Source organism: Protomyctophum parallelum (genome assembly GCF_964188405.1).
Source record: "Protomyctophum parallelum genome assembly, chromosome: 18".
NCBI lineage: Eukaryota > Metazoa > Chordata > Actinopteri > Myctophiformes > Myctophidae > Protomyctophum > Protomyctophum parallelum.
The window spans coordinates 21,172,085-21,190,512 of record NC_139716.1 but is presented as its reverse complement, the minus strand read 5'-3'; the positions used below and the strand labels follow the sequence as shown (position 1 = coordinate 21,190,512).

The following is an 18,428-nucleotide window of genomic DNA, read 5'->3' as shown; positions in this document are numbered from 1 at the left end:
AACGGCACAAGACATTGTGTCAGACATTTGACCTTTTAAAATGAAAACACACATAAGAAGTCCTAGTGACTTAATTTGGGCACGTTCGGAAATAGCGCACTGAGCACACTCTGCAATGCAAACTAATAGGCGAGTAGTATAGTTTCCATTCTGGTCCTATGTTAACGATTCGAAAGGTGTGCCACTAATAAAATCAAATTCGTAGTGCATGTGTATCATTTAAGATCAGAATAACCTTTATGCATGTGTGCATGTATCCCAAAAACGCAGGTTAAATGCGCTTTGCATAAAAGCACATAAAGCCTTTGTTGGATTCAATTGGTTTGCAAAGATTCATACGATTTTAAGAATTGCAATTAAGTTGTGTCTGTGTGCATTGGTTACAGAAAACTATACATTGTAATTATTAACTCAAGTACAATGTACAAATAATGTTCAGTAGCCTATATGAATCTGTGTACTGTATTCAATGTGCATTTAAACACTATGCATACTGTATGAGGTGTTTGTGAAGAATGAATATCCGCATATAGCTCTCATGCAGGATGTTCAGTCTTGTGTAGATCAGATGTTGTGGAATGTGTCGTGTGTGTGTTGTGGTTTTGAGCATGCAACTAGAGTGGCAGACCTCTAAACAAATGTGATACGTTTAAGTCAGATGTTGTCAAACCGTGGCAAGTAAAGGATGTTTTTGGGCACGGAGCCGCAGTGTCGCAGACACCCATCTGAAAAGGTTTTGTGCCAGGAACCCCCAGAAAAGAAGATCCATGTTTTGTTTTGTTTTGTTTTCGCAATTTTTCAAAACAATTGCAGATGTGCAAGCTCACAGCGCGGCACGAAGTGATGAGCTGGGAGCTTGTAGATCTGGTATTTTTTAATAGCCAACGTAAAATGGATAAAGTGGTTAAAATGATTGCGATGTAAACCTTTGCTGGTGTGAACTTAACAAGAACAATAAGTGCAGTAGGCCTACGGGGTCTTTGCATCAGCCAATAGAGGATGGCTACATTTTCAGTCAGGGCTCAGGATGTGTTTTGGACCCAAATGTACAAACGCAACATGAAAATAAGGCAGGAAACCACGACTAACGACGTCTTTACTTAAATGACAATGCAAACAGAGGTGAGGGGTGAGGTAGGCCTACACCACACATGGTGAAATACAGGACAAGGAATAGGCCTATACACGAAAACCCGGAATGTCGACCTACAATGTAGGCTACATGATCCAGCAGGAGTCAGGACCAGCACAGAGTCACAGGCAGTAGGCTACTAGTGTCAGGACCACGCCCATGCCCTCATTCCAGAGATCATCATCTCCAATCTACTAACTATACACACCTGCTCCTCATTAGTCCACACCCATATAATCACCCCCTCTGCCACTCCACTTCAATCAGTATTGTTTGCCTGCACTAGACACGGTCCCGTCCGTTTATAGCTTTTGTCAGTGTTTGTTGCTTATTCTAACTTTGCCTTTGACTACGACTTTTGCCTATTCTCTTGTACCTTTGCCTGGATCCAAGAATGTCATTACAACTAGAGACCAAGGAGGAGAGGGGAGGGGCTGGGGAGATCAGGCCGGAGAGGGCTACACACTCACTGGGAAAGGTTTTTCCTCCGAGGTGGACGCGAGGTTAGGGAAAAGTCACACCCGGGCAAGGGGCACATGCAGCTGGGGCAAATTAAGGCAGTCAGAACATCACTTTGTTCACATCACTTATTTATATTGAAATGATTTTTATTTCGTACAGTAGGCCTACAGATATACAAGAAACATCGCTATTAAAGAAAGAGAAGAAAGAAACCGAGGTGCAAATCCTGAGATTTGCCACACAACATCTCATGAATCTCTCTGTTACTGAGATATAGGCTATGATATATTACATAATACCGACCTTTTATAAATCAGTGAGATCACTCGATGCAGATGCAGGAATACACACAATGATGTCTTTAGGGTGGTTGTGTTCCATTCAATATTCTCCTATTACAGCAGCTCATTCTCATTCTCACACCCACCCACCCACCCACCCACACCAATTAGTTTGTTCCTTTTGCACAAACACACAGCTCAATACTGACATCCAGTGGTCATCTTGTGTCACTGTGCCATATGTCCAGCATCTGTGAACAAAAAGACCAACAGACAGACAGACAGACGTCTCGCCTCTTACAGGTCCATGGAGCGAAAATCTAAAGATATATACACACCCAGCAGACAATGGTAATTTACAATTTAGACATTTAGCGGATGCTCTTAATCCATAGCGATTTACAGTAAGCAAGGACAACACAATGTACTACATCAAATGCATTGAAATAGTCATGTAGGATCATAAGTAAATCAAGAACCTATCATCAGTCTAAATACATATTTAGCCTTTAAGCTTTTTACGGTTGTCGAGTCTATAGGGCAAGTGCTATGGGCTAAGACTAAGGTGGAGTCTGAACTCTGAACACATGAGTCTACAGATTACGGTGGAAGATTGGGAGTGAGTCTGCATATAATTGCAAATATGCAAGAAGGGAGAAGATTCTGGGACGTGTGGAGCATTGTCCAGGATGTTTTAGCGAAGGTCCTGCCAGCTTCCCTAATGTTTGTGGTTGTGTGTGAAGCAGGTGGCATTCAGCAACTGAGCCACAAAACGACAGGTCAGGTAAGGTTACGACCTCCATCGGGACCAGGCTTGGGGCAGAGAGCAGCACCATGGATATCTTAAAACCATTTGAAACTATTTACAGAATAAAATAAAAAAAACATCAAACCCCCTCATGCCTTTCTGATCACATGTACAATGCCTAGGTAACGGTTCAGAAGTTCAATTTGTTTTGGACTTGTAGTTGTATGTGTGCTTGGAGTCTGTCGATATATGAACATCAGCACAGATCCAGACCGAACAAGATACATCATTCCAATTGGAGCCACTAGAGGCGAATTGGTACACAAATCCTACAAATTGGTCTCCTAATATAAGTGGGCGCCGTCTGCAAACGTCGCAAACGTCCTATGTTTACTGGTTCTAGATCCTGCGAGAGTGTGTTGCTGCTGGGACAGAGTGCCTGATTACGCCATAGACGTCTGCGTTGCCTAAAGGTAAACAAATAAGCGTTATTGTGTTAATTCCTCTGCAAATTAGAAAAAAACGAACGCAAAACAGACAGAGTTGAATGCAGTTCCAGAGTTCTATATTCGTGAATGCATTTATTTACTCAAATTAGAACCAGTTGTCATTGTCAGAATAACTTGTCATTAATGTGCAACCCATTTTGGGCGGGAACCCCTTTTGGTGTTAGCATTATGTTATGCTCTAGCTACTATTTTTGAAAAATCGAAGAACCACTGACATAGAAACATAGCTTTTTCAGAAAACTGTCAGGATGTAGAAGACATTTGTAGAATCTGATCTCAGGTCAGAATGGGTTAACGAACATGATTGGTTCAAAAACTGACCATGTTGCAGTGAGCAGTATGTGTCTTCAAGAGCCCCACATTGATTGGTCCTCCGGTCTGCAGATGAGCCCTGAGATTGAACGGGTCTGAAACTAAAATATATATATATATATTCAGCAGAAATTAAGTACAAAATAGGGGTACTGTTACTGCTGGCATGTTGATGAACAATAGACACATAGAGCAATACTTGCCTGGCATATGGATCTGTCAATAGAGGAAAAAAAGTACCATCAATCTTTGAACCTTTAAATTGCTATGCCATATAATTCAGTATGTTTACTGGACAGCTGTTCAGTGATTATAATACAGATGTAATTCAGTATGTTTACTGGACAGCTGTTCAGTGATTATAATACAGATGTAATTCAGTATGTTTACTGGACAGCTGTTCAGTGATTATAATACAGATGTAATTCAGTATGTTTACTGGACAGCTGTTCAGTGATTATAATACAGATGTAATTCAGTATGTTTACTGGACAGCTGTTCAGTGATTATAATACAGATGTAATTCAGTATGTTTACTGGACAGCTGTTCAGTGATTATAATACAGATGTAATTCAGTATGTTTACTGGACAGCTGTTCAGTGATTATAATACAGATGTAATTCAGTATGTTTACTGGACAGCTGTTCAGTGATTATAATACAGATATAATTCAGTATGTTTACTGGACAGCTGTTCAGTGATTATAATACAGATGTAATTCACTATGTTTACTGGACAGCTGTCCAGTGATTATAATACAGATGTAATTCAGTATGTTTACTGGACAGCTGTTCAGTGATTATAATACAGATGTAATTCATGTGATGTTGAGTTTCTCTACCTCTTCTCTTGCTGTGTTTAGCTTCCCGCTTCACACGCACACCTTCTCTGTGTCCGTCTGTCCTACAGCCTGCAGATTCATTGATTGATTAGTATTGACTTACATTAATGGCAGATAACATGACCGCCTTCTGAAGTACTGTAGGTTAGTACGTATGTACTGTATCAAATTGCTAAGTTGGACATACATGTAGTAATAATGCTCTGGACAAAATCACAGGCAGATGAAGGTCTGTCTGTGACCTGTCCTGAATTACTGACTGTGAACTTAGAGTTAAATGGTGCATTTATATAGCGCCTTTATCCAAGGCGCTATACATAGATTGTGCATTACATTCATCCATTCACACACACATTCATACACCGATTGCCGCGGAAGCCATGCAAGGTACCAACCAGCACATCGGGAGCAATTTGGGGTTCAGTGTCTTGCTCAAGGACACTTCGACATGTAGACAGGAGGAGCCGGGATTCGAACCACCGACCCATGGATCATTGGACGACCTGCTCTACCTCTTGAGCCACAGTCGAGTTAACCGGAATTGGAAGAATAAAGCCAGAGTGTTTCTTTCTTTTTGCTGTGTGCTTTTTGTTGGTGCTCGTCCCATATAATTAACAAGAACGGTTACATCACACCCTTGAGAGTTTCTCTAAAAATGGTTGTGTGAGCATCATTGACGTACCTCTGCATTTCTTCCAGATGCACAGGCCCAGAATCAGCAAAATCATGGAGACGCCAGCAGCCCACAGCACAGGGTAGAAATATGGAGGCAGAGAGGAAGCGGGAGGGTCTGAAGCAGATTGAGATAAATATTCCTCTATAGATCACACATTTTGACAGCTGTGAATCTCTTTCGAATGTCAAAAAGATGCGCTATTCCTTCTCAGGCAGATATTTGCAGATTTAACATTTCACACCTCAAAACCACCTGTTCAACCTGTTCATGCTACGTAACACTGCCCGTACTGCTGTTTACTTCTGACCCCTGTTTCAAGTCACTGTACTGTACTAGTCTCAATATGCTTGTCCAGAAAGAGTTGGGGGGGATGGGGGGGTGGGTGGGAGAGGATGAGCAAGCTAACTGTATCTGTACATGTCTGTATTGTCTATTGTGCACTGTCTATTTGTGTAACTGCACTGTACTGTATGTAATGTTTTTCCCTGTGTACGGGACCCCCTCTAAAATGTGATGCTGCATCTCAAGGGGCTATATCCTTTCAATAAAAGTCTGACCAAAATTCTGACCAACAGTACGGCAGAAATACCAATGTAAATGTCTAGCTCCCCTTGTGAAGGTGTGGAAGTTTTGTAACTGATTCCTGTATTCACAATTATCGCATAACTTTCTCACCTCTCACATCCATCCAGCTCTCCGGTGACTCTCCAAGGTCAGAGATGTTACACTTGTAGAATCCTCCGTCAGACTTGTAAACACCGTGGATGGTCACCTGTCCTGCAGTAGACTCAGTCTTGACGAGGGATCCATCTTTATAGAAATCAGCTGGGAGGTCAGAGGATGTTTTACCAGTTGTCTTGTCTTTGGACCAGCAGCGCAGAGTGACATCACTTCCCTCCGTCACAGGAAGTACGGGACTCTCCAGGATCACATCTCCATCTAGAACCGACAGCAGATTATCTACAGTATAGAACCCCAACAATATATTGATTATATTATTGAATGATGCGGTTATATATCGTAGATTGTACCAGAGATCATAATGTCGATGGACCGGGTGAGTTCTCCTGACTCTGACTGACACCAATAAAGTCCACTGTCCCAACGGTACAGAACCATGATACAGGACACTCCTACAAGGAAACACAATGAAATGAAAGATGGATTTCAGTTCAAAGGATATCGGGACGTTCCGCCCATCCTTCCCTCCCTCCCTCCCTCCCTCCCTCCGTCCCTACTTACCTTCAGAGGTTCCCCATTCATTGTTGCAGGTTCCATCTCCTTTCTCACTGGTCTTTCGTTTCACAGACCACGCCAACGTCGAGTTCCCTTCTTCTCCTTCGTCACAGCTCAGTGAGACAGATTCATGTTGAAAGAACTGAGATCTATCAGGACTGATTCTCAGAGACACTGGGAGAAGAAGAAGGAGAAGAAGGAGAAGAAGAAGAAGAAGAAGAAGAAGAAGAAGAAGAAGAAGAAGAGAGACAAGAGAGAGATAGAGACAAGAAGGGGGGATAAATACATACACTAAAACAAGAGATGAGAGACAGAGCTACAACCTAAAACTTTATCTGGTCTGTGTCATGCCTCGCTCCTCTGCCTTTGAATTTGAGCATTGACTTCCAAACCACTGGACTAATATGTGGCTTGACCTTTAATGGTTATGTGATTGTTTTATGTTCAGTCTTCCTGTTCTGTTTGGTTTTCTGTTACCCTGTTGGTTTTGTGTATCTTATTTTGTAGTATGGTCCCTAGTGTTTCCTGTCTGCCTAGTTACTGTTCCCTACCTTGTCTCACCTACCTTGTGACGTGTCAGTGTTTTCACCTGTGTCCTCTTTGTCCTGTTAGCCTATCCTGTGTTTGATTGTATTTTGAGTTCACCTGTGTCTAGTTAGTCTTTGTCTATTTATATACCCCAGTTTGTTCAGTCCCAGCTTGTCAGATCGTCATTTCATGTCAGAGTGTCTAATGTGTACTTATTTTGCCTGCCCCATTTTATGGGATAAACATCCTGAACTGTGAATCCTGCCTTTTGGTCGTACTGCTTTTGGGTCCTCTGAACACACCCTGACAGTCTGAGCAGATCTGTGCTTGCAAATATCATTGCAAAATGACAATATTAACAACAAGTGCCAGTCTGGTATCACGATAGATCAATTTGCTATACGGACAGTGTTCTGAGAGGCTGTGGTTTGGCAACCTGAAAGCTCAGAACAGAAGACTGTCAAGATTCATGGCAGCAAAAACAATTGGTGAAGATTAAGTGCCACAACTTCACAACATGTACACCAATCGCTGTAAAAAGGAGAGACAGCCCTATAGCAAATTGCACACCACCTACTGTACCTCAGGTGCAGTTTCCTTTTACAGGCAGTCACGTTGCTGAACAGCGGATGCACACATTATACATAGATACACTGCATACTGTACATGTGCATTGTTACTGTATAATGTGTAATGTTATGTTAGCGCAGTGAATATGTCTCACCATCTGTTTGAGCGGGTCTAAAGCAGACGAGGAGATGCATAACTGTGGGGAGAGAGACAGCAGGGTAGAGCGAGAGAGAGAGACACACACACACACACAGCAGAGATTATTAAAAAAAAATCTAAATAGTTTATATTGTAAAAAACGGCATTAAAGTGTCATGACTGTTTGGCTGCCCTGTCTGTTTTCAGACAATCTCTGCTTCTCTCCTTAATTTGTCAATTAGGTTGTGGGATACATTAAGGTCCTTGGTCTGTGTGTGCAATGTGCATCTCTGACTGCCATGACATAAAGGACACGACTTTCTTTTTTTAATTTTTTATCTCATGTAAGATTTGTTTTTAGGCTTTTATATGCCTTTATTGATAGGACAGTAGACTCTGTCTCTGTACTTTAGTACAGATGAAAGCCCTATCCTCTTTCACGCTTACTGCTGTTGCTGCTACGACAACTGAATGTCCATCTGTCTGTCTGTCTGTCTGTCTGTCTGTCTGTTGTTATGTAATTAATTTGAATAAGCTTTCACTTTGAAAGTACATTAATAATAGTATATTTAATAACGATATCATTCTCCTGCACCCCACATGTAGAGTTGCCTTTACAGTCCACCAAAGGAGTGTGACAATAAACCAGGGGGCACTTTGTGTCTGTGTGTGTGTGTGTGTGTGTGTGTGTGTGTGTGCGTGCGTGCGTGCGTGCGTGTGTGCGTGCGTGTGTGTGTGAGTGTGTGTGTGTGTGTGTGTGTGCGTGCGTGCGCAGTGTGTGGAGGGCGGTTCTTTTGTAGCCTACTTTCCACTCAGACTTCCTGTTTCTCATATAATCACCTGATTTCTTATTTTCTCTCTTGATGAGTGTGTGAGGTGTGTGTGTGTGTGTGTGTGTGTGTGTGTGTGTGTGTGTGTGTGTGTGTGTGTGTGTGTGTGTGTGTGTGTGTGTGTGAGTGTACAAGAATTAACAGAGTGAATTTGGTTCTACAGATGTATTCATTTTAGCATCATTGCCCATCTGAGTCCATACTAGTGATCTGTCTTATGGGCTGTGCACAAGCACTATATACAGTAACTATAATTGGACTCCTCCATACACTTGAGTTAGAACAATATCTTTAGAATTATAGTTGTCGTGCTTGGTGTTTATACTGCTCAACGTCTTTGTCCATGGTCTGTTTAGTAGTCTGGACATTCTTAGACGAGCTCTGTTATAAACACTGACATCATTACAGACGATATACTAGCTTGTTAACCCTGGTGTGGTGGTGAATGTATTTTGAAGTGCCTTTCATTCGCCCAAGCACACGCTCATGGTAGAAAATAGCTATCAATACATATTAATAGATTATATCGCTGATGCAAATGAGAAAATGACAATAGACTCCTTCAATTATGTCTCCTAACTTCGTTAACCAACCCTTGATTGTGCCAAGCTTTAAAACCCATGGTGGGTCCTCTCTTCCTGGGTTTTGTCTGTTCACAGCAGGGATGAGTGGGGATTTTAGCTGTGAGCATTATATGATATATATGGATATACTGTACCTCCAGGCTTTAACAACAGAACTGGTGTGTAAACTAGAATTCCAGATAAAACACAAAGATTGTCCCTCAAGCACTAACAATAGTTAATGGGATTTATTATCTATTTAAATAAATTATAAAAAAATAGTGCAAAAACAAGAGAAATAAAGTTAAAAGGCTCAAGTCGATCTAAAATGAATACAGTAAAATAAAGTATCCTACTCACCTGATATTATGCAGGTTGGTGCAAAAGCCATGCTGACAAAAACCTGACTGAAACTGCCACAGCTACAGTATGTCGTTTGACACAGTCATGCACGCAGACACATAGGCACACACACACACACACACACACACGCACACATACGCACACACACACACACACACACACACACACACACACACACACACACACACACACACACACACACACACACACACACACACACACACACACACACACACACACAAAACCAAAAGTGAAATGTACATCACTCACAATGTTTTAACATTGGTTCTGTGACAGTATATTGTTTTTTGGGGGAGGGGGTGGATAGTCTATAAGGTTTCATCAATCACTGTAATATTCTGTCAATGTATTATCTATGGCAGGGATTCAGCGTTTCTGGCTGGGGACCCCCAGAAATGCTTTGGCCATGTGTCTCGAGGGGTCGTGACCTCCAGGTTGAGAACCCCGATTTATGGGACAATAACTGCTAATATACAAATATTCAAAATTATATATACCTCAACTGCATGAGTAAATTATGTATTGCTTGAAAATATCTTAGCGATATTGGAATGGTCTGTTTTTCTCACATTTCAGACACATGTTCATCAGGAAATGCATTTTAAGAGTCAAACAAATTTCAAATCCAAAAGGGTTCACATACTTTCAAGTATACGACTGTCTTGTCTTACGTTACAACTGGTCGTTACAGTCTGGCCTACAAGGCTCTATTAGTGGGACCATGAAATGTCATATTTAATGAAACTAACCATTTTGGGCAGGAACCCCTTTTGGTGTTTTAACTAAGCATTATGTTATACTTTAGCTATTGAAAAATAGCAGACGCACTATGAACTTGTAGGTCTGCTAGACTACACTACTAGACTACATGTTTTAGTGGTTCATATTTATGACCCATGCTTCCATTCATGGCTATAGATATAGCTTGAGAAATATATTTTGACTCACTCACTGTTTTGTTTGTATATATCATTAGTATTATAGTCATTGTAGTTAGTTTGTTTAGCATTATTTGGTATTAGTTTGATCGATTATTCAGTTATTAGATTATCTGATTGACACCAAGGGAACGCCTCCCCAGTTCTAATTGATTGATGGAGAGAGCATACGTAGGCCTGGGTGATTGGGAAAGGGCATGCAACTGGCTGGACAAATGTTGTTTTTACCAGAGTGAACATATATACTGTAACAATGCCATACGGCACTGAGAAGCTGTTTGTAATGCATCACTGCACTTTAAATGGAAGTCAAGTAAAATATGCAAACCAAAAATGACATTCAACCCGTGGACATTGAGTTATTTCCTTTGTGTACAGCCACTTTCATTATGAAGTTGATAAGAACACAAACAGCTGGAGTTAATAGTTTGCACCTACTTCTTTATGTGGGTATACAGTGGTAAAGCTGACTCTCATCAACCGCCCTATTTGATAGATCGATGCTATTGCTATTGCCAGTGAGTAGGACTGTCGTAAGCTCTGGTTGGGAAAAAAGAAAGAAAAACACCCCTTTTCCTCAAGCAACCAGTAGTCAATTTATTCTCTTCCCATATGCATGGAAATTGTGTTTTGCAGTACTCTGAACTAATTGGGCTATGACTCACAAAATACACTAGAGGGAGCCAGAGGGCAATAAATAAATAATTCACAACCTCATAAGAGGGCCTTTTGTTTAATGCAGGATATACATTAGTGTTTAAAGCTGCTAAGTTATGTGTAGCCTAGTTCAAACCCCCCCCCCCGCCACCATCTGAGACTCACCAGAGCACTTACTCTCCTAACCTGCCAGCTTCCTTTGCCAAATGGAAATACCAACCTTCAATTCAATTCAGTTCAATCTTTATTGCAGACTCAGGGGAATCCATATCACAGTACAAAACAATACAATAAAATTATATTATATTAATAATATATAAATAAATATACAATAAAAAGAGTTCCACCATGTTCAGTTTCGAACATACAGACAAGTTCGCCAATGGTTCCACAGTCTGGAGGAGAACCTGACAGAACTACGTATCGGGTTAGCAATGACATCAATGATGTCATTTAATGACTCAGATACTCTACACATAAATCTATACATAAGATTGCGTAGCACAGCAGAGCAGGTGGGGACCCCAACACTGACAAACAGATTGCGTAGCACAGCAGAGCAGGTGGGGACTGGGGACCCCAACACTGACAAACATCTGGCTTGCACTGGAGCTTCTTGGAGCTCTCAGTAGCAGCCTCATACAGTCATTATAGGCCACTGTCAATCGTCTAATACTAGCTTGTTTGTAGCGACACCTTAAAAATACAAATGTGCATCAATCAACCGTAAACATATATACAGTGTAACTTAAGTGTACAGTATACAGGGTGCACATTTCTAAAGTGCCAATTTAAGGACCCCTTTAATGCTTCTAAAGAAACAAAAAAGAAAAATGTTGACCAATACTGCATCAAAAGTAATCAACATACTATTAAAAATAGTATAGTAGTCAAATATTACCTAAGAAAGAGACGGACGTTAAATATAGCTGGTCTTTTGCAAGGCATTACTATGAGAAACACTGTTTCTGATAATTAAAGAACACTGCCTCCAATAAGACACGACACAGGTAGGCAAAAACTACCTTCTTTTTCCTCCCATTATGGGAGACACTGCTCCCGATAATTCTTTCAGGAAACTGTACAATATGTGCAGGTGAAACTCACGTATCGTACAGAAGACAATTCATAGTGAACGCTGTAACTGATAAATAAATAATGACCTAATTGTTGTCATCAGTGCATATGTGGATGGCTTCTTCTTCTTTCCTCAATGGTAACATTCGACCGTTTTCCATGTCATCGCTATTCTCTTCACCTCCACTTGCTGTAACAAAGGACAACATTGACCACATGAATACTTTCTGTAAATGGTCTTTATAATATAATAATACTCATAAAGCATGTGCATGTTTTCAAAGTGGGGGCCCCACAATTCTCAAACATGTTCAAAGGTAGAAGCTATAAAAAAAAAAGAGAAAGTGGTTTCATTATTTTCAGTGAACGCTGTCTTTACACACAACAATGAACTGCAGTGATACTGATCACGGTCAAGTCCCTCTGTACTGTAGGACAGTAGGACCATGTCATCGCTGAGGGGTAGGGGTAGACACCAGGCGAGTAATCTGACGTCGCCAGTCTTCTTATTTTCACCTGACAAACAACTTTCCCCAGGCCAGGGGCATGTAACGTGCGTTGGGGAACACGCTATTCTTCTCAGTTCAACTTCTTAGTGAACAGGTGCCCAAAATATATTGACAATTTTGTCAACAACTAAAAACTTGACTAAAATATTAGGGAGGGACTAGTAGAATAGAAGAGATCCAGTAGAACTAAAAGACAAGTCATTTTATGCTTTCTTGCGCTGTGGTGTTGTCAAAAGGCCCATGGAGCCTCCCTGCCAATCCCGCAATCAAGGCTGAGTGGCTGGCAGCTTGGTCACTGCACACAGGTGAGGGAGGCTACAAATAGGACTAGCTGCACTCACTCATTCATGCATGCTTCACCACACCGGCTTGTTGTCTACCAACCTCCAGCACCATCTCTCTCTTCACCCTCCAACTGTGTAAGTCCACGAACCAAACTAATTCCTCTGCCTCTGCCTCTTCTGGGGTCAGCCTGGCTGGTGGCCAGCCTGCTCACCATTTGTCCATTACCTATACCTATACGAACTATTTCCGAGTGCCACCACTCTTTCAGGTGTTATGCCCCGGAAATAGCAGGTCTACAAGCTCACGTGTCGCTCTGTGACACCGCCTGCAAATAGTATACAGCCAAATAAGTGTCTTAATACTGCGTTTTGCCCATATACATATATAAAGGCTAGATGGCTCAAGGTGGAGTCTCCGACGTATTTCACCGGTGGCCATCTTTCTGCAGTCCTACAGTACAGTACAGTATGTTCTATGGCAGCTCAAACGAGAATACTCATAACTCGCTCAAATCTTGACGGATTTACAAACTGTTTGGTTTATTACAAACGTCATCAACGTGGCTATGATTCAGGATGCTTGTCTGATTAATGTTATTTTTTTTTTATGAATGTCATGATGCCTGAAGAAGGTCAGTAGACCGAAAGCTTGCAAAAAAATAAACCGATTGTGCGCAGATTGAGTGTGCGGAGTTTCCCTTTATTTTCCCTCATATTCCTTTTGTGGCTCCAGCACCTCCCTAAAGTTTTTTTCAGCAGATGAGCGGTGGTCTCTCTTCTATGAATGTCATATAAAAGTATATAAGTATGCTGACGTCTCTGACGTATATAACAAAACAAGCCGTTTGAAAATTGGTTGATAATTTAGCAAGTTATGGTAATTTAAAAAAGTACATGGCCCATAGACACAATGTTTTGAGCGAGGGAGCTGGACTGGAGCAAGATGGCCGCCACGTAGCATCGTCACTCTTATATATATATATATATATATATATATATAGATTTAAAAACAAAAATACTTACATATACCAGCCTTTTTACACCGAAGGCGATAGGCAATGTAGACTGCCAAAACATTGCCAATGACAATGCCGATGACAATGACAATTATGATGACAGGATCACTGGTGGGTTGAGTGGAATTAACGTTGCCAGTTGGTTGAGTGAAATTACGATCTGGAATTACAGCAGGAAATGGCAGTTACTGTACATACAACTCTGTTCCAGTTATCATTAGGATTTGGACTCACTTTTACTGACCTTTCTAATTCATGTTCAGCCAAAATATGACACCACCAACAATAGTTTCAACGTATGAAGAACTGATGGAGGCTTTTTTGCCTGGACAGCCCGGCCTGACTTCCTTATACACGGCAAGGACTGTCTAAAGAGGACGGGACGCGAAGACCGTAAGGGCGCCGCCATGTTGCTCACATGGTGCTCCATGGAAGGAAAGAAACATGCGCAATGGGCTTTATGCAGCCAACACTTCCGCGTTCAGCTTCCTTGGTCTGCAACTGCGCATGTTTCTTTCCTTCCATGGAGCACCATGTGAGCAACATGGCGTCGACCGTACGGTCTTCGCTTCTTGTCCTCTTTAGACAGTCCTTGATTCACGGATGGTCTTGGACTGACTACCGTATATTATTATGATCCATGTTATTGAACTAATGTTAAAGAATGTGATGGCAAACTTGACTGTAGTGAGTGTGAACAAGAGCGTGAGGGAGCCTGCATGGAATTCACGTGAATGCCTCGAATAAGCAGTCCTATTGTGATAGGAGTGTTGAAAAGTATTGCCTTCACAGATATGTAATAAACCATTCATTTAATAATAATCTGCAATGTAGCCTATAGGGCTGGGTAGTACTGCCCAAAGGATTTTGATACCAGTACCGATAACAGGACCTTAAAGTCTTTCCCCCCAATAAAAAGTAACATTTAACATCATCTGATAACATTTCATGCAGTACTGTGAGAAGACCAAATTATGATGCAGTGTTGCTCTCCCCACTGTAATGATATGAACTATTGTTTTAGGATGTTGAAGCACAACTTGTGAAAGTTTTAATAAACAAATCATGCTGTTGGGCAGAAGTGATCAATTCTGACATCCTAGGTGAGCGATGGAAGCGTCCATTACCTGCGATGACACTGTGTGAAATCTCGACGGTGTGGTTGATGTGTGCTAGGTGAACTCTGCAGGTCACACGCCCTGCTCCCCGAGTCACCATCACGTTCCTCTGGACAGTGTAACAGTCGCCAGGACCTCCGACTGTCACCGAGCGGTCAGCAGCGGCGAGGAGTTTCCCCCCGCTGTCCAGCCAAGACACCTCGGGCTGTGGATACCAGCACCCGGAATCACAAGTCAAAGCAAAGCCGTCGTCTGTTGGTCTAGTTGAGATCTCTGGCTGAGACACGACCCCTGCAAAAACAGATAAACACAATAAATAAAAAAATCAATCCATCTTCACTCTGTCTCTCGCTCCCTCTACAGTTAAGCCATTCAAAAAAAAGGAAAGCATCCGTGTCGTTTTAGATTTGTGCGCGGGCTATTCAAAAATAGCAGATCTATCTGGTACATCTCCTGAACCTTTTTGAAAAATCTTTGAAAGCGTGAGAACTACTGATTTAGAAGGTAGTCGTGAAATCGGCCTCAGATCTTAAAACTCATCCAGTGCCACAGGTGGATACCAGTTTTGGCCCTCGTTGCCACCGAAGCCCGTTATAAATAAAATAAATAAATTGTAATTCCATTGTGCATGTAATGTGCATATCATCTCCTGAACACCAGATTAGAGGAATTTTCGAAATCTGGATGAAGTAAAAAGAAGGGAAAAAAAATCAAAAAGGTGTCATGAGGCGCCAGTGGCAACGAGGGCGTGACAGGGAAAGGCGTCCAAGGGCGGGGCGTCATGTGGATTGAAGGAGTTGGGTTAAACAGTTCACAAGTAAAATGTGCGAAATATTGCAAAAATAAATACATTCATAAAATAAAAAATTAAAAAACTCAACGCTTTGAAGACTATAAGCCTTACCAACTCGGAGCTGGATCAAACTGCTGCTGTACAGGTTTGGAACGAAGCACTTGAACGACCCCTCGTCCGAGAGGCGCACGCCGGACAGCTTCAGTGAGATGTTCCCACGGAGAAGCTCCTCTGTGAACAGGGACGTCCTCCGTTGGTACAGCGGGTTCAGACTAGAGCTGGAAACCTCACGGCCCTGTTGTCGGATGTGCACGTACACCGGCTCCAGGTCGGGTCTCGACCAATCCACCGTCATCTTGTCGGCGCGGCGAAACGGCTCGATGTGGCACGGAAGGGTCACGTCCTCCCCTGCTCTGGCCAGGACGGCCTGAGAGGAGCCGATCACCTGATGCTCTCCTTAAGACGAGAGGAGAAAGACAACTCTTTAGTGTATAAACAGTGGTGTACTTTAATTTCTACTCCACTACATATCATGGAGCTGTGAGCTTGTATCACAGCCATATCGACACTATTTTCTGATAATGGTGGTAGTACATGGCTATACTTTATTTTAGATGTTTGGTACCGGTCAGTCATTTAGTCAGTGGTGCAAAGTAACTAAGTGCATTTACTCAAGTACTGTACTTTACAATTTTGAGGTATTTGTACTTTACTTGAGAATTTAGATCTACAAGCTCACACTATGTCACGGTGTGGCATTGTGAGCTTGTAGATCTGCTATTTTCAAAAGATTTTTATACATTTGAAAACTTGAAATGGGACATTCTGCATAGTGAGCACTTTCTATGTTTGGTACTTTAAGTAAATTTTGATGGCTTTGATGCCACTCAAGTACATTTTGAATTCTGGACTTTTACTTGTAATAACGGAGTAGTTTTACATTGCAGTATTGATACTTTTACCTTCAAGTACTTTTTCCACACTGCATTTAGTCAGTGGCTTAAAGTTATGACTGTCCAGCCCAGCCCATTGTTTTGTTTAGAAAAAAAGCCTTAAAAGCCAGACAGGTGTAATTTACATTTTTATAATGTGATTTTTTTGGGTGTGTGAAACATAAAGATGACATCCTCATCAAATAGGATCATGCATGACACAGCAGTTTGTGAAATGCAACAGCACGTGCGGCATGGCGCTGGCTGTCAGCCATGGGACTTTCCAGCTAGAGAGAGGCGCATGTGTGAGCACTGAGCAGGGCGAACACAAACAGTGAGCAGCATCCAGTTCAAGGTCACTCAATGCAACGTAAATGCTCTTCAGACTTTATGCTATTATGTGGCTGTCGTCGACTGATTTACATTCAACAGTGTGTGTGTGTGTGTGGTATTGCCACAAAGTGTTGTAAATTTAGACACACGTGACGTGACAGACAAACGGTGATATGTTTTATTTGTAACTAACTATGGAGTGTAACGGTAGGGATGTGGGGTGGGCCGGGGGGCGTGGACCAGGGATAGGGAGCGTGGTGCTTCACTATAGATGGAGGGCGGGGAAGTTGTATGCTCTCTCATATTACATAATATTTCATCACCTTTTTGCCCCTTTATTATCTCTGGTCCACTCCATAGCCAATGATTCTACGATTCCGCCCTGCATTGAATCATAGAAGCATTGGCTATGGACCAGAGCTACCCCTTTATGAAAAATTCCCATGTAATGTTTATAAATAAAGGGATTTAAGATCATTAAAGCTGGGCTGTTGCCGGAGTCATGCATTCTGCCAGCTCAGTTAGGCCAGCTGCTGTCAGTAACGCGGCTGTAAATTACATTGATTCTAACAAACAGCTTGTCACAATGTGTGTCGACCTGTCGACATTATAGTGTAATAACCTTACCTTCCACGTGTGGACTGTAGAAGCTGCTTCCCGGTATCAATATCGGGAAAATGCGGAAATAAATCCTCATCAATGATTTGACTGAATACATGATATTTTGTTGCGTTCCCTCACGTAGAACTGATTCTCTTAGTCTTTAAGTAAAACAATGATCACTTAGCAAGTTAGCCTGATCTGATCACTTCTTCTCTGAGACGCACATCTGCCCGCAGCCCCCCTGCACGTACTACTACTACTACAGAACACTCGTGACTCGAGAGACGTCACGTGACCGCCCCTGTTTACTGTAACCTAGGTTACTAGCTACCTAGCCATATAAGGCTCTGGCTCAGGACCTCAGGTGATCTAACCTACTCGGAGGAGGATCACCCGATAGATCACCCCATCTGGTGATTCTGATCTCATGATCAACGGGGGGGGGGGCACAGACAGCCCACACGTTCGCACTGTACAAATGCAATGCGAGGCGAGTGCGCTCCGGTGCGGTATTTCCGAACCTCCCCTCCCCTGTAGCACGAGTGCAACTGCATTGGTGCTGCTCGCGACATGCTCGTTTTTTCTTTTCATGTCAAGCACCCAACACACATACACATTAATATGTATTTGGCCGCGGATCTCATAGTCCCCCATCTGAAAATATGTTGTGCCGCCCCCCTACATCAGTTGTAATTGCTGTCGTGCAGGCGCAGCTATCTCTCCCTCTGATGAGACCGATCGAGTGAGTGATGAACTGAAGTTTACTGAACAGAATATTTTAGTAGGCCTACAATAATATCCAGCGCAATCTGGCAACAGCATGGTCTTCAATTAGTTATTAGTTAATTAACGATTATAATTATGGCAGCTGCATAACGAAGCATGTTTTCTGCCATTGCCAACATGTTTCTGTGTATTCGCAAGTCGCAACTATATATATAGCTACAACTAGCTATG

At 42.1% G+C, this 18,428-nt stretch overlaps 2 protein-coding genes across 2 annotated transcripts; both read right to left on the bottom strand.

The window, feature by feature from the left end:
- Window positions 1–4,262: 4,262 nt before the first annotated feature.
- On the bottom strand, window positions 4,263–9,218 carry LOC310876025 (Fc receptor-like protein 5; the record flags this gene model as incomplete). Its single annotated transcript, XM_083789472.1, has 6 exons — window positions 4,263–4,297; window positions 4,969–5,076; window positions 5,638–5,901; window positions 5,994–6,095; window positions 6,205–6,372; window positions 9,188–9,218. The coding sequence occupies 6 exons, from the start codon at window positions 9,216–9,218 to the stop codon at window positions 4,263–4,265; spliced, it is 708 nt and encodes a 235-aa protein (XP_083645598.1).
- Window positions 9,219–11,761: 2,543 nt separating this feature from the next.
- Window positions 11,762–17,603, bottom strand: LOC310875283 (butyrophilin subfamily 3 member A2-like). The gene is made up of 5 exons (XM_083788468.1): window positions 17,496–17,603; window positions 15,715–16,059; window positions 14,820–15,101; window positions 13,700–13,852; window positions 11,762–12,073 (listed from the first exon to the last, which is right to left on the bottom strand). Exons 1-5 carry the CDS (start codon window positions 17,584–17,586, stop codon window positions 11,970–11,972), a joined length of 975 nt encoding a protein of 324 aa, XP_083644594.1. The 5' UTR covers window positions 17,587–17,603; the 3' UTR covers window positions 11,762–11,969.
- Window positions 17,604–18,428: the final 825 nt, after the last annotated feature.

Excerpts from the sequence above, each read along its gene's own strand:
- LOC310875283 (XM_083788468.1), bottom strand. The coding sequence starts at position 17,586 with ATGTATTCAGTCAAATCATTGATGAGGATTTATTTCCGCATTTTCCCG. Across the intron at positions 16,060-17,495 it reads CTACAGTCCACACGTGGAAG|GAGAGCATCAGGTGATCGGC; the intron begins GTAAGGTTATTA and ends TCTCGTCTTAAG. Across the intron at positions 13,853-14,819 it reads TTCACACAGTGTCATCGCAG|ATCGTAATTTCACTCAACCA; the intron begins GTAATGGACGCT and ends CTGTAATTCCAG.